This window comes from Pyrus communis, chromosome 3 (genome assembly GCF_041283825.1).
Source record: "Pyrus communis isolate YQ-2024b chromosome 3, ASM4128382v1, whole genome shotgun sequence".
NCBI classification, from domain to species: Eukaryota; Viridiplantae; Streptophyta; class Magnoliopsida; order Rosales; family Rosaceae; genus Pyrus; species Pyrus communis.
The window spans coordinates 24413079-24430174 of NC_142567.1; the positions used below are offsets into that span (position 1 = coordinate 24413079).

General features: G+C 34.8%; 1 protein-coding gene across 1 annotated transcript; it reads left to right on the forward strand.

Moving 5' to 3' along the window:
- Positions 1–531: 531 nt before the first annotated feature.
- On the forward strand, positions 532–6441 carry LOC137715853 (oxysterol-binding protein-related protein 3C). The gene is made up of 10 exons (XM_068455203.2): positions 532–845; positions 2036–2129; positions 2547–2663; positions 2765–2837; positions 2919–3037; positions 3387–3508; positions 3977–4153; positions 4568–4712; positions 5225–5403; positions 5621–6441. The coding sequence occupies exons 1-10, from the start codon at positions 748–750 to the stop codon at positions 5865–5867; spliced, it is 1371 nt and encodes a 456-aa protein (XP_068311304.2). The 5' UTR covers positions 532–747; the 3' UTR covers positions 5868–6441.
- Positions 6442–17096: the final 10655 nt, after the last annotated feature.

The following is a 17096-nucleotide window of genomic DNA, read 5'->3' on the forward strand; positions in this document are numbered from 1 at the left end:
TGAATGATATATTTACATTATGGGTTCGAGCACAACATTAAACAAAGAAAAATATCAAACAAAATAATTTATACGAACAGCTCGAGTCTTAACAACCTTCACAATATCATCTAGAAGTATACTAATACTTCATTTGTACTAATTTGCCAAAATGGTTATATAAAGACATGAAAATACCCCTCACTTTATTGATACCATAATAACAACATATTAATACAATACCAATAATATTTTTGATATAATAACAACAATACATTGATGCAGTATCAATATATAGTATCGAGTTGATTTACATTTTTATAATATATGACTTTATATTGAATATAAGTTGAGAGTATTTTTCGTAAAAATATACATGGCTATTTAGAATTCGTGTGTTTTGTTAAAAGGCTTCTAAAACGATTTGATTTCCGGATAATGTTACTATGTTAGGATTTAAATTAAATTTTAAAGTTACATAACGTAGTTGTTGATTATTAAATTAGTGAAGTTTTTATTTTTAACTAATGAGACGTCTAACGTCCAAAACTAATCGCCAGTGCGTCAGGTCCTCGCTGTTATCTGAAATTACAGATCTACCCCCACCTGCCTCCCTTCTCTCCGTTTCTAGGTTCCTCGTTTCTTAATCCTATTGGCAAATTTTCCGTACGCTTTTCCTCTGTTTTTCGTACTTTTCTTCCCTTTCATTTTCCAATTTTCGAATTAGGCTTTTAACATTTGGCACAGAATCTAGAGAGAGAGAGAGAGATGGGTAGCCCAGAGAAGGATCAGAGCAAGGGCTTTTTCGCAGCCATGAGTTCTGGCCTCTCCATGTTCGGCAACGTCATGCACCGATCCGTCGGCGGGTTAGCTTTTTTCTTCCTTTCTCGTAATTCATTTTTGCACTTGAAATTTTCTTCCTTTGGAATTGAACTCATGCCCTCTTCGTCAAACCCTGATTGTTTGTTTCCTGTGTGGATATACTCGTAATCAGTTCATGGTTTGGTTTAGGTTCTGTAATTTGATTGAGCTGTGAATTTTTTATTTTTCATGTGACCGGATTCGGTCCAACTCTTTTACCGAAATGTGTCACTCTTTCGGGGTTTCGGGCTGCATTTGATGACTGTGATGTATGGTGAATTGTTGAATGGAAAGTTTTGGTTTTGATTAGTTTTCGTAACAAGGATAGTGAATGGAAATTTTGGGTTTTCGCTAAGTAGTATTTCGTGGTTTGATTAGTGATCATACCAAGGATACTGAATTCTGGTTTAGAAGGGTTTAAGAGACAATGTGGTCTTTGTATCTGCTTTTGAATTACGATACAAGTTGGATTTTTCACTTGAGCTAGAGTTTTTTTTTTCTTTTTTTTTTCTCTTTTTTTTGTTTGATCGAGCCTCGGGTGTCTCCCTTACTAGGGGACAGTTGAGCTAGTGTTTTAATCAGCTGATGAGACGTCTTATGTTGGAGATTATAACAAGTACTCTGTGTATGTGTGTTTGCATGTGATCTAAGATCATTAGGGTCCTACAAACTTAGATTTGAATAAGGAATTGGTCATGTAGTTTTGATATTTATGCACAGGCCAGTATTAGATGGTTCTTCCATGTTATAGTCGTTAACATAATTCTCTTGCTATAAAGTATTTGAACAAAGAAGTGCTTATTACTTGCTAGGTAAGGGTGCCCTTGGATAATACTCCACTAGTTATTAAAGAGGCAGGTCTCTAACTGGGAATGAAATTCTTAACTTATTATAGATATTGGTACAAACTTGATTTTACTTATATTTTTAAAACATTTAAAATTATAATGAATTTTCCTGATATACCAGAGAGTAAGCATCATATTAATTATCTGATTGAGTCATTATATATATAACTTTCATGTTCATCGTCGTCGTGCTACTTATATTCTGGGTGTTTTTTCTGTACTTTTGTGCGCTACATTCATTTTCTTGTGTACTTTACTAATTATGAAAAATATGCCCTAGTCCTTATGATATTTTATTAAGGAGTGAGTTCTGTTGGTTGAGAATCTGGCTCTCCTGTTGCTTTTAGGTTGCTTGGTTATGAAGGGGTGGAAGTCATCAATCCAGAGGGAGGCAAAGAAGATGCAGAGGAGGAAGCTCAAAGAGGAAGATGGAAGCAGGAGGTACAATGATTTTTTTGTTTCTACTTTCTATCTTTCAAGGGATGTGTTTCTCTTAGTTACCATTTTCTTGCTGATAAGTGGGTTGTTAGGAGTTAGAGTATTGTCTATTTCAACTGTGTTTTTATATGTTTGTTGGCTATTTGTTCGGGAAGGCGTGTCGTCTTTATTTTTGTTATATATATATATATATATATATAGGTGTTGTAATTTGCCATTTTCATGTTTAATCCGGCAATTAAAGTGCAAAGCTTGTGGAATCTTGGTGGTCTTGCCATTGTGATAGGCATCCTATCATTAACTAATAAACTGCATCGCTTCTGCTTTTATTCTTCAAATATGAAATTCTGTTCGTTATTCTTAGCCTGCATGGCTTATTCATCCTGAAACATTGAGCTCTCTGCATTTTCACTGTTTAAGGAACGAGATAGTTACTGGAGGATGATGCAGAAGTATATTGGCTCAGATGTGACATCAATGGTGACTCTTCGTGTACTTATTTTTGAGCCGATGACAATGTTGCAGAAGATGGCTGAGGTTTGTGCTACTTAATATCTGCACAGTTTGGTATGCCTGGGATTTTATGCACACTGTATTTATAGTTGATTATTGTATAAATTGTGCAATGTCTGTGACAGTTAATGGAGTATTCATACTTGTTGGATCGCGCTGATGAATGTGAGGATCCTTATATGCAGTTGGCGTTTGCCGGTGAGTGCCCTTCATTTGAATTTTTTTTGCGGTTCGTGTGCAAGTATTACTGTTTGCATGACTGTATGTTATTCATTGCAGCATCATGGGCTATATCGGTCTACTATGCCTACCAGCGGACATGGAAGCCGTTCAACCCTATCCTTGGGGAGACTTATGAAATGGTTAATCACTCAGGGGTAACATTTATTGCAGAGCAGGTGAGCTTTTGGGGGATACCACTGTCCTAAGTCTTTTAGTTGTCCTGAGTATGAGCTTTTGAGAGTTTTGAGGTCGTTAGACCTTTGCCCTACTCAATAAGTAAAAGTACCATCTTCCTGGATAAGTTGATTTCAGAACCTCTCCAAAAAGACCCTTTCTGTGAGAACTTTGCAAAAGATCTTTTGGGAACCTTCAAGAGATGGACCAACCCTAAAGCTATTTTATACGTCTGAGTAATCATTTGTAGAATTTCAAGTGCTTCCTCATTAGTTTTTCTTGCATGTTCTTCTGTCTTCCATTTAACACTATAAATAATGTTAAATGATTCATCATACATCATTATTCCAGGTGAGTCATCATCCACCAATGAGTGCTGGGCATGCAGAGAATGAGCATTTCACTTATGATGTGACTTCAAAACTTAAAACTAAATTTTTAGGGAATTCGCTTGATGTTTACCCTGTTGGAAGGTAATACACTGCTTTCATGTTTCTTTTAACAAATATTTAGTTGTGAACCTATTTTATGTTCTCCCAAACATTGTAGTTTGCATTTTGGATGCCATTACCATGTGTGAATAGAAGGGTTTTCATTTATCCCTCTTGTTCCGTTTTTTGAGCAATTTCTAAAGCAATTTCTTAGTGAGGGATTGACCTGCTTTAGCTTTGCTCTTATAAGAGTTGTATTTTTATATCAATACATGGCTACTCATATATCAAGAGATTAGGTGAACTTTTTTTTTTATTATGGACATTTGTTTGTCGATTCAATTTGTTGGTTTGTACTTTTGTTGATGCAGATGGTTTGTTTTGTGAAACTTTATTAATTTCAAGTGTACTTTTATTTACCATCATCATGTTTCCTATATCTTGTTAATCGTTTTAAGCAGGAAGTTTTGGAAAAATATATATAATTGCGTACTATTGGTTTGTTTGCAGAACACGTGTGACTCTTAAAAGAAATGGTGTTGTCTTAGGTTTAGTGCCGCCTCCCACAAAGGTAAACAACTTGATATTTGGCCGGACGTGGGTTGATTCACCAGGGGAGATGGTCATGACCAATCTGACGACTGGGGACAAAGTTGTGATATATTTTCAGCCATGTGGCTGGTTTGGGTATATTTTCTTCCTTGAATTCCATGAAATATCTGCTCGTTTGTCTATGAATTATTCAATTGTTTTGTAGCCTTGTTAATTCTTGCTGGTACATTCTTTGGTCTAGAGGGCTTAGAACTATCTACAATGTTCTATAGATTTTGGACCCTGCCTTTTCTCTTAATGTATGGCTTCAAATGTCACTATAAATTACAAGGTCAAGAAGGCTGCTTCATTCTAAATGATTTATTGGATCTGTAAATAATCTATCCCAATACAATCAACTACAATTAGAAAAGATTTGTTACACTTTTTTAATGTCCATCGGTAGCTCCCAAAATTAGTGAATACGATCATCTTAGTAGTTATCCGTTCTCTTTTGTGTCACTTGTCACCTGCTAGTGGTGTACAATTAAAAGTTATATTTGGTTGCAGAGCTGGCCGCTATGAAGTGGATGGATATGTTTATAATGCTGCAGAGGAACCTCAGATATTGATGACTGGGAAATGGAACGAGTCGTTGAGTTATCAACCATGTGATTTGGAAGGGGAACCCCTTCCAGGCACAGAATTAAAAGAGGTTACTCATGGAATCTGTCTGTTGTACTAATTTTTCTAGTAGGTGCTGTGGAAAGGGTGAAATCTCTGGCCGTGACATTTTTCTTTTTATACAGGCGGTTTAAGTTTAATCTGCAACGTGTGCATTTACTTTCTTGGTGTTAAATCACACACGCCCACATACACATTACACACACACGCACGCATATATTGACCATAATTAAGAGATTTTGATGCTATTATTTCTTGGATAACCAATTATAGTGTGATTAATTAAAGACAACTAGTGTCCCACCAGTGTGGTAAAAGCGTGTTACTTATTCATGCTTAGTGAAAGTCGTCACTAGTATTTGTATGTCAGGTTTCAGCTGCGTCCTTTGGTACAGAAACAAAAGTTTCAATAAGATAATGAGTAGTTTGTTCGCTAGGCTCTCTGTTTCTGGAACCTTATTTTAAAGTGGATCATACCTTTTATGATTTCAATTAAGTTCGCTGGGCAAGATGCTGAAGAGTATACATTTATCTTTTCTGCAGGTTTGGCATGTTGCCGATGTTCCAAAGAATGACAAATTTCAGTACACATATTTTGCACATAAAATAAATAGCTTTGACACTGCTCCTAAAAAGTTGTTGGCATCAGACTCTCGTTTGCGGCCTGATAGATATGCACTTGAGAAGGGGGATCTGTCCAAATCCGGTGCAGAAAAGGGCAGGTCTTGCTTTCTCTCTCTCTCTCTCTCTCTCTCTCTCTCTCTGTAAACAAAAAAGGATTTTGTGTTATTTCCATTAAGGAATCAGATGGTGTTGGAACTTTTTAGCAAAACTTCCATCAGTTTGTTTCAATTTAACATAATTGGTCATCATGCATATTGAGTCTTAGTTCCCCTGAAAAACTGATTGTCCCTTTGATTACCGTTTTCTTCTTTTCAGATTGGAGGAGAGGCAGAGAGCTGAAAAGAGAGAGCGAGAGGCCAAGCAGCATCAGTTTAGGCCAAGATGGTTTGACTTGACAGAGGAAGTTACACCTACACCTTGGGGTGACTTGGAAGTCTATCAATATAACAATAAATACACTGAATACCGAGCCTCAATTGATAGCTCTGACTCCATTGATACGGTTGATGTTACATCAATTGAATTCAACCCATGGCAGTATGGTAACCTGTCTGCAGAATGAGGTATTTGCTCTTCTATGTTCATTCCCCCTCCCCCTCCCCCAAATATTTTCTTGTTTGTTACTAAGATCTTGTAGTCTACAAAAGAAAGAAGCTAAGACGTAGAAAAGGTTACGTGAGTTACTGGCAAACGTTATGATATCCCGGTGATGCATTACGTTATGATATCCTGGTGATGCATTGCCAGCTCCTCTGACGTGCGGTATATACAGCTATGTGCATGGAGCAACATCACTGCTCTGAGCCTAAAGTAAGGGTGTCATGTTATCTTACTGGTGGTTTCCCCCTTCCCTACTAGACATGGACCATGTTTCTTCTCTCTTCATTAAGTTGATGTGTATCACATTACGCGGGATACGAAATACACTCATCCCACCAAGTGTTTGGAGGATTTGCATGCGAAAGAGTTCATCGCTATTTTGACATTCTGGTCCAATAATGCAATGTTATGTGTAATTTTCTTTTTCTTCACCTCATCATATTATTGAACTAAAACATGATGCTTTATGTAAATTGCTCTCCTACATGAAAGTTGTCTTAGTTAGGCAACTTTGTCGAAATTTCATTTTACATTCATTCCCCATTGCAAGCGAAAATCGGGGTAAGTCTTCAAAAGTCCGGACTATTGGGTGGTCCAGTTTTATATCCATTTGATTGGCAAAGAATTAAAAGTAGTATTTTTTTTGGTAGTTTAAAAATAGTATTTTCTCAATTCAATTATAATCGTTCATTTTCCTTATTACTGAATACTAATCTAATTTTATATCCATTTGGTTGGAAAATAATTAAAAATAGTATATTTTTTGGTAGTTTAAAAATAATCTTTTCTCAATTCAATTATAACCGTTCATTTTTCGTACTACTGAGTAGTCCGGACTATTGAACAAAAATTACAAAAACCATGGCTTCCACTTGCAACTCGAATACCATATAGCTCGTGCACAGTGGCAGCTTGGGCCCAAGAAATCATGGCCCCACATCCAATTCAAATCAAGGGCCCATGGGTGTTAATACAGCAATGTCCCCATCAGTTATGGGCCCGGGTGAAGAGATTCCCAATTGAACAACTTTGCCGGCTTCATGATCATCAACAAGCCTTTCCGCCCTCTGGATTTAAAACTTGAAAAACCAGCAGAAAAAATGGTACTTCCAAATTGGAGGGTCTCATCATTTCCTTCTCTCAATTGGATATACCTTTTGCCACTTTACCAGATTCTTCCTGAATGCATTAGACAGAGAGTGGTGGTCCTACCACTCCTCCCCCAACGTTTCTACTGCACTTGCACTTTACTTGCTTGTTAGGTTTATATGTCTATTCTAATCAAATATCTTATATTTATGGCTCGTTTGGAAATGTTCATAAAATAGTTGAAAGCGTTTTTGACAAAAATATTTTAGAACCAATTCTTAGTAAATTTGCAAGTGAATTCTGAAGAGAGAGAAAAAAAAAACACTTAAAAGTGTTTCTTACAAGAAGCACATAATTGAGACTTTTTGCTGAAGCATTTTAAGTGCTTTTGAAATCTAAAAAAAATTTCTTTCAAAGTGTTTTTAAAATATTTCCAAATGAGCCTTAATTTGGTTATATTGGGATTTTTTACCAAAAAAAAAATAATAAAGGTTATATCGTATTGGGTTTCAATATAAAGGCCACATTTTTTTTAACTCAATGGATTTGCTTTGATTATATGTCGATGACCCAAAAGAACTGGACTTAGCTGCTGCTGAATTCTTCAACAACGAAGTTAAATCCGAGCCAAAATGCTTTCCACTCTATCCTCTGTAAGTTTCCCCCCATGCCCCCAATCTCTTAATTCTTTTTTTTTTTCTTCAATATTTCTATTTATAAAATGAATTTTAAGTTTTTTGTAAATTATTTTTTTTCTTAATTTTATTCAATTAATGGATAATATATAAACTGCATACTAAAGGATGTGACTAAAATTGTTAACTTTTAACAGCGTAGCGATTAAATTGACTGAATTAAAAATGCAGTGATTAAAATAAATTTTGACTTCTAATACAGTAACCAAAAAAGTTTTAAATTCAAAATGTTAGATTAGGATACACGTCGTAATCACACAATATTTTTTCTATCCATCAGTAATTCTCAATGCTAGTCGGGCCATACTTTCTTGGACGATAGTGGTCATAAAGTCTTGCAAAATTTTAAAGAAAATACTTAGCTATTCAAAAATAAGTAGGAACTTCTACATAAAAATTTTAGTATTTTAATTACGAAGCTTTGTGCTTGTGATCATAATTGTTCATACTATGAACCACACTGTAAAGATCATCTCTGCAAAAAAAAAATTAAAATTAAAACTAAGGTCGTTTAGTCAATCTATTGTAACAAATACATAGATAGTGTGTAATGCTTTTACCAATATCATTCATTTGTTTTTAAACAGTTTGATGATTAAATGACCTTAGTTTTAATTGATTTGTTTGCAAAGACGATCTTTATATGGTGATTTATAATATGAACAGTTCTAATTATAAAACATGAGGTTCTATAAATTGACAACAAACAATTTTGAGAAATTTTGAGTAGGAGTCCCTACTCATCTTTGAGTAACCAAATATTGTTCAATTTTAAATAAAGGTATAATTGAACTATTAGTCTACATGGTGATAAGGTAATCGGAATATAACTTATGTGATAAAAAATTAGAATTTAAACTTATGAAGTGAAGTCTGTTAGGATTTAGATCCAAAATTAAAAATTCCATCAACTATCCGTTAATTGTTAGCACGTGAGCCATACATGTGAGGCTAAAACGAAACTTTTAGTTTGGAGGTTCACGTGTTAACAATTAACAGAGAATTGATAGAACTTTTAATTTTAAGTGTAAATCCTAACAAACTTCACAGCATTAATTTAAATCCTAACTTTTTTTATCAAATGTGCTATATTTCTACTACCCTATCACCGGAAACTATTAATCCAATTAAACTTTAAATAAATAATTTTAGCATCATTTCAATGTCTCTAAAATTTTGTACTACTTGGGGTGTTGCACCACTAGTCCCAGCAAATCCGAATAAATTCTCCATCTCCAATGCGCGTGGGAATAATTGTTGGGGATTGTTTTGGCAAGGAAATAATAGTTTGAATTCTTGATTGGAATTTAAACCTATGTGGTGATGACATTTCACAGTCAACTATTTCATGCTTGGTTGGAACTGGAAAGTACCTCTTGTCCTATATTTTAAATACTAAATAAAAAGGTCATAAATCACATTGCTAATTAGAGCTCTCTCTTTCCAGAGTCCATCTGGTCTTTTGGCTAATTCATTTTCTTTTCTACTTCTTTGTTTTTCAGTCTACGCAGTCTCCTGCGTAGAATAAACAAAAAGTTAAAGGAAATTTTAACGAAACATTCTTGATATTGTTCACTTTGAACGAAAAATTATATTTTTACATTTTTTTTGTACTATTCACTACACCTTTATTTGCCATTTTTCATTAAAACTAAAAAAATTTTGAATTTTTCATTAGTTTTTCTAAAGTTTAAAAGAGGTAGAAGCCTAACTCTGACCTTGAACGAAGTCATGAACAAAAATAAAAAATAAAACTCACTTCGAACAAAACCTATAACAAGTTGAGAAATGTTATGTAAGAATAAGCAGATGCAACACAGGAGTGCATGAATCCCGCTAAAGAACACAGAGGTGATCAATGATTGGCTAAACAATCAGCAACTTGATTATTCCCTCTTAAAAGTATGCGAAATCTGAATTTGCATGGAAAAAAAAAACTCGACAATTATATTATTTGTGCAAAAGCTTTGCTTTTTGTATGAATAACGACATGATATGTGAATTTTACTCGACTTTTTCTAACATCAACTTTGTTGTGTCAAAAAACACAAGATGAAGTTTAACAAGACAATAGTTTGAGTAGCGTGTAATGTAAACCAACCCAATGAATATATCTTTTAAAAATGCCTTGTTTTGTTCTTTTTAATATTCTTCTGATATACTGTTGACCAAAAAGAATCTGCTGCCACTTAATTAGAAGAAACTAACAATGATTAGTAGATAATTGTGTAATAATATGGTTGGGTTACTAAGTCTCTGTTGAAAGGCTCCCCGGAACAAGAAAGCAAGGAGCAAAGAGTTTCTCAACCGCCACTTCAACCATTCGAGAGATTTTTATGTTTCGGAACACGACTAGGTATATCAAATGTTAAAATATAAGTGATTGGATACTTAAAGATAAATTTCCAACTATTTATATTATAACACTTGATATACAAAGCTGTAATACCGGTACACTGAAAAATTTCTCCAACCATTGATCCTTCCCTCCCACCTCTCAACAAATGAATGAAATCTGATGCTCCCTTTTACGTCAAGAAATCCCTTCATGTTACGTGAACTTCAATTTAACTTCAATCCTCCAAACTTTCGCTTTGAATTAAAAGAAACATGGAATGGAACACTTTTTTTCCTTCCCCTATTTGCATAAAACATTGGGGATATATAGAATTCTTGTGTGTTTTGTACTCTTTTGTGCTTTATATTTTACCGTCATTGTTCAAGTAGAAAACGGCTAGCATGAGTCACTTATGTATGTGTAAACATTAATAAGTGTCGATGAATTTTGATTTGAATAGAATTTACCTGACTTAAGAGTTTACGATCGCTTACGTACCTAAAGTATTGTGTTTAGTGTAACTCATTCACATAAATTATGACATAAACCTGATATAGAAAGATCAAGTTTTTTTGGGGCAAGTATGATTTTTCTATTCAATAATACAATGTGTAATTTTTTTCTCTACATATCACATTATTATGGGCTTTTTTAGCCAAAATGGTCTCTATAATTGACATAACTCCTCACCTTGGTCCCTAACAATGAAAATCAATAGGAATAGTCCATGAGTTCGTTCACCATAAAACCGTGAAAAACTATTAATATCCTCGTTAAGCAGAGGAGTTGGTTTGACAAAAATACCCTTATAAAGGAGGTCACGTAGTTGTTTATGTGGTAATTTAACGAATATATTAACAGTTTTCTCATAAAAGGACCAATATATATACATACAGTGCTTTTAAGGGAAAGGATCCCTATTTTTTGAAAAAAAATGGGGATTAGGTGTGGAGCGCACTCCACATCGAACTTCAACTATCCGAACCGTTTATTTTATAAGTCTTGTTTCATAGATCATCCTTACAAAAATTCAATTTAATCCGAAACCATTTGCCTATTTAATTATCAAGATAAAATTTCATTGTTTCTTATATAATAAAGTATTCGTTAATTTCTTTGAACTCAATTAGATGTCTTAAACATTTCCGATTTGGCTAATGTTTTGCAAGAATGATCTATGAGGTGCAACTTGAAAAATAGACGGTTCGGATTGTTGAAGTTCGATATAGAGTGGACCCCACACCTAATCCTCATTTTTTTTTCAAAAAATGAGGATCCCTTCTAAAGGTTTCCTCTATGTGTGTGTATATGTGTGTGTGTGTGTGTGTGTGTGTGTGTGTATAAAGGAGTACACAAGTCATTGGCATAAACCGACAGGTAGCTTGTGGTCCCATTTAATATTTTGGGGACTCCGAATTCCAATGGGTAAGATTAGATGATCAGCTGGCACTTGAACAAGGCCGAGAACAATCAACGGCATAATCTTAATTCGAAAGGCCTACCACTACCAGCATCATATAAAATACCTTACGTTGCGAATTTTCCTTTTCCTTCTGATTTATTAATTTAATTTAATTGGAATCACAGATTTATTTGCTGTTCCCAGATATTATATATCCAGTAGACTACAAATTGCTATCTGCATGCACTTTTTCCAGCTTTCGTGGGGCTGCATTTTTAGCCTTATTATTTAAACGCGTGCCGCAATTGCTCATGATGCATGCATGCATGGGCCAGCTTATCTTAGCAAGCAGCCAAAGCAAAACCGTCTTACTTTGACATGTGCATTCTACATCCCTTATGTGCATATCATTATCTCACTCTCTCTCTCAACCGAAGACCTTAACATCTTCTTTCCAGTTCCACCAGATCGAAAGGATTTTACAGGAAATATATATATATATATATATAACATTTAGAATACTTATATCACTAATATGCGTTGATTAATGCATGAATTAGGTATTGCTCGATAATAAATATTATGTTCTACTTCGTTAGACCATTAAACTATTTGTTTTGTGATTTTTATTTATTTATATAAATACAGAGTGCAAATGACAAGTTGGTAATCTAGCTAACATTTTCTTTTTCCAAACGGTAATCTAGCTAGCAATCAAATATATCAGCAAGAAAACACGACCATAATTTTAAGATGCCAATTTTATATGCAAAAATAGCATGTGAATTTATGTCAAGAAAGATTAACTAAAAAAATGTGATTTGGTTGTGTTTGTTAACTATGAGCAACTGTGTTTTAAGCAACTGTCACGTTATGAGGGGTTTAGTTCATAAGGTAGCATGTTAGCAACACAATGAAAAAGTAGTATATGGTCTTTTGCTAATCAAATTGATTAAAAATTATAAAGGTCAATAAACTAGCAATAAGAAATATCCGAAATTTTATTATATTCGGGTATATATAGTAATATTCAAAATTCATTACCAAAATATCTGGGATTTTGTTATGGGTGTATTGCAATGGAGGGTCAATATGTTTTCCTTATATATTGGGTCAAAAAAGTCCCAAGAATCAAAGCGTCTAAAACTCCGGTGCTTGGTAAAAAACTCAAAAATGTTTTTTTTTTTTTTAAAGTACGATATTCATTAATGGAATTTAGAAAATGTACAATAGTGAGGATATGGTGCATAACATGGGTTTCGATAAAAATTTTGTCGGAGATTTTCAATCTGATCGAAGAAAAAAAAAGCGTCATGTACCTAACATATACTAAATAGTACTATCCAAAAATATTAATTAAACTTGGACACAAATAAGAGAAGTCAATTGTTTTTATTTGTTTATTTCATTAATTAACTGCATAAAATTTGGTAGATTATAAGGTAGTCGACATTCAGCAAAACGTCATGATCATACAATAAAAACCTACGTTAATTACAAGTGAAAAACAAATCTTGAACCATCATGATCCCTCATTTGCCAGAGTTAGAATAAGCTGGTTGTTCCCTTTTTATTGGTCCTCTAAGCTGCGGAATAGTCAATAAACAGCAATTTACATATTAAATGCGACGAATTAAGGGTTTAAACTAAGGATCTTGTACGTGCACGTCTCTACTCTGTCTCCATGCTACTTGAACTGGTGTTCTTGATCAATTAAAGTTTTTTTGAGTTCATCTTGATCGCCAATTAGATTTTTTACAAACATATTATTCAAGTTACTATTGGGGATGCTCTAATTGTACTTTAGGGGTGCGTTTGTTTGTTCTCACTTTAACTGAACTAAATTGGACTAAAGGTTACTGTAATCCCGTATTTGCTAGAACTAGTTTTAATGAAATTAGAAGGGACTCGCCTCGACTAAAGGCCTCGCTAAAAAATCTTAGTGAGACCCTCTGAAAAGTAACACACTGCTGATACCACGTATGCTCCGCTTCGCCCTCCCATCTACATATGTAGGACTTCGTGTAACGTGAAGTCCCATTTTACATATCTTTCTCAACAAGGTTCCGTTGCATTTTTCATTCCCTAACACTTTGTCTTTTGCAGTTTGGATTATCTATCGACACAACTATTAAGGCCAAACAAAGTTTACAAATTTTGTTTACCTTTTTTGGTAACCTCACACCCACACGTTCTTTTCTAACCATGCATTCATAGATGCCGCTAGCTAGAAGGTGAAGCTTCTTCCTTTGCGTGAGGCTGTGAGCTCTCCAATGCTTTCTTACTTTAACCTATTTGTTATCCATACTACTATTTCTGGTAGATAGCGACGGAGGCAGGCCAGATGAGAAGGGCAGGTGGGGGTTGGAGGTGATAGGGGAGGTGAGTAGGGCAGGACTTGGGATGAAAAGATGGGGGCACCCAATGAGGCGTGTTCTATATTTTTAAAAAGCTACACATATGCATTTGATATGTTGTATTAGAACTAAGTTAAATAATAATTATGGGCTTGTTTGAAAATGCTTTTAAGATAATTGAAAAAGTTTTTTTTAAACTAATCATTAATAAAAATACAAATGAATTCTTAAAAAAAAAAAAGCTTCAAGTGGTTTTGGAATCTAAAAATATTTTCTCTAAAAACGGTTCCAATCATTTTAAAAACACTTTCAAACGATATATCACTACAAAATGCTAATCCCATTGACATATTTCTCACCGCTTGTTAAATTTGAAAACAACCACGTTACTTAATTCGTCCACTAATATTTCTAAACAAAATTTGTCCACTACAGGATATAAATAGTTAGTCGGCTGATTGTATTTTATTGTTTGATTAGTTACTCACATTCTGTAACTACCCTATTTTGAATATAACCCCTATTTTCGAAACACCTTTAACTCGTCAATCGATTATTTTTAACGATTAAAATAATAAATTTGACACGATATGACTCGTTAAGATAACTGGTATGATATGAAAATACACGAACGAGACAAATACTACTCATTTGCCAAACCTAGTTGTAGACACTCGTTTCACCATCTTCTTCACCTTTTTAAACCCTAAAAAAAGTGGGGGGAAAACATTGGAACCAAACTCCTTCCCACCTAGTGTTCCTAACTACCACTTTCTTCTGACCAAGAAGAAAACTACCACTTTCTCTTTTTTTAATTTTTGGTACAAAAAAAAAAAATTAAAAAAAAAAAAAAACTACCACTTTCTAAACAAAGAACCGAGGAAACAGAACCCTGTTTTTCTCTACGAGTTAGTTCCAGCCACTCCCTCCACGCCACATGTGACGATAAGCCCCACGTTCCCGTACAACACAAGAGAAGCGCCTTGTCCGCGGCTTCCCACTCTTTCGTTCGCCACGCGTCGACTCCACACGATGTTTCAATTAATCGTCAAAAAAACTTCAAGCTCCTTTCTTTTCAGCGGCGGAGCCCGCGACCTCGTCCTTATCCTCCGAACTCAACGCCGTTACCTATCGTGGCTCTCCACCAGCCACGTCGCCGTCGCGTCTAGCGGAGATTCCTCTCCGTCACATCCTCCCCCGGGTCCCACTCGTTTCAAAAAATTTAAACTTTCGCATATGCGGCTGTCCCTCTCCGGTGGAGATAATTACACTCGCCGAAAAGCGACCAATCGGGACCTCCCTTTTCGCCACGTAGGATTCGGGGGTCTCCCTCTTACGTCACTCCCACCCCGGTTCTATTTTTTTGTTTTTTTAATTGATTTAATTTTCTTGGCAACGATGAATAAAGCGCGCAACATACTTATCGGGATAACTGCTCCGACGAATACAACAAAGATTAACGCATGCTTAACAATTTACGATGGTGTTAAATGACTGATACGCCCTTGATGAATGTTCGGATCCGTGTTCGAGGAGAACCATTTGTAGATCTGAGAGCGTGAGGGGGGGGGGGGGGGGGGGGGGGGGGAGGTGTGAGAGAGAGAGATTTGGGATGGGATTAGTGTTAGAAGGAAGCAAGGAATAAAATAGTGGTCACTTAAACGACTTAAACGACTAGATCAACATTTGAGTATAAATTTTAGCTTCGTATTTTACACGGTAATATATCAGGTATTGGGTTCGATTTATAGTACTATTGAATCACACGATGATTGTCGGAAGATACTGAAATGCCTCTTCAAGTCTTTTCGACTCTTGGAAAGATGAATTGTTGTAGCAAAATCATCCGCTGATTTAAAAAAAATAAATAAAAAAAAAAACAAAAAGACAACTGGATCTCTACTACTTCTTTGCGGTCCACCACCACCTTAATTTCTTTGTCTTGTGTTTTAAAGCTCATTTGGATATACTTTTAAAATGATTAAAAACGTTTTTAAATAAAATGTTCTTGAGTTTCAAAAGCACTTTAAGTGCTTTCTACAAGAAGCATCGGTTATGTAATTCTTCCAGGAAGCACTTTTAGTGCATTTCAGGATTTATTAGCATTTTTACTAAGGATTGTTTCCAAAAAGATTTTCACTAAAAGCATTTTTTGTTATTTTAAAAGCACATTCAAACGAGCTCTTATCCTCTGCAATGAAACTGCTTTTTGTAATTACTTGTGGTAATTGCACTTTGTGAAGAAAATTCATCAGCTTATATTTACTTAATCAATGTTTTTTTGCACTTAATTCTTTTGAAGGACGAATGTTGTTTCAGTTTAGACATTTCAAAAGTAATTTGAGATTTCTTAATTAATATATTCTCAAAATCCTGCAAACGAAACATTGTCTAATGAGTCAGAGAGTGACACCGATACAATGTTAGGGAAAAATAATTGTCAAACAAATAGTTCTATTCGATGAGGAACAATGACCAAACAAAACATTCTTAATGAGAAGGCCACACCAATGCGATGCTTGTGGAATCCAATTGAGAACTAGAGTTTCCCTTTGATGTTAAATAATAGGGTCAACATGATTTTGTACAAATCTCTCCCAAAATCATGCAATCAAACAAATCATTCATTCATAGTAATGAGAGTAGCATTGAGACTTAAGTTAAGCTATGCACCCCCTGCCCCTCGACCCCCGATAGCTGGGAGGCGCATAAAACGTTTCGCTTTCAGTTATTTGAAAAATTCAACTGACTTCTCCTTTAATGTGACACTTGAGACAAACAATTAGAGGTAATAGAATGCTACTTGATATTAAACATTGAATGAACATGATCTTATTCCTAGTGAATTTCTTCTCAAAACCCTGCAATTAAACCTAACATTTACGAGAAACATAACGCTATTTTGTTACTTGCGAAAACCCTTTCCATACTTTGAGAAATTAAAACAATTTGTTTTTCACAACATTGTCAAATTTGCAAGTAGTTAACCCATTTGGAAAAAAAAAATTACAATAGCAAATTTTATTACAATAGCAAAATTTGAACACCATTTTTCTATCTTTTTCTTGGCAACCAAACGCCATCCGTTCATTTTTCATGTGAGATTAACCACAGATAAGAAATAATTCCACGTCCCGCAGAAATGATAACCAATAAAAAATACAATAAATTCTTTGTGACCCATCGTTTTTCTCGATCCGGCGGACCACAAGCAGCCACATGATAGCGTAACACTCCACGTGTCACGATCACACGGCTCTTGGAAAGTGGGGTTCACTTAATAGCGAAGAACCGGTCCTTTACGTGGTTT

Coding starts and splice junctions, on each gene's coding strand:
- LOC137715853 (XM_068455203.2), top strand. CDS start 748: ATGGGTAGCCCAGAGAAGGATCAGAGCAAGGGCTTTTTCGCAGCCATG. Junction 3,038..3,386: donor TAACATTTATTGCAGAGCAG/GTGAGCTTTTGG, acceptor TCATTATTCCAG/GTGAGTCATCATCCACCAAT. Junction 4,713..5,224: donor CAGGCACAGAATTAAAAGAG/GTTACTCATGGA, acceptor TCTTTTCTGCAG/GTTTGGCATGTTGCCGATGT.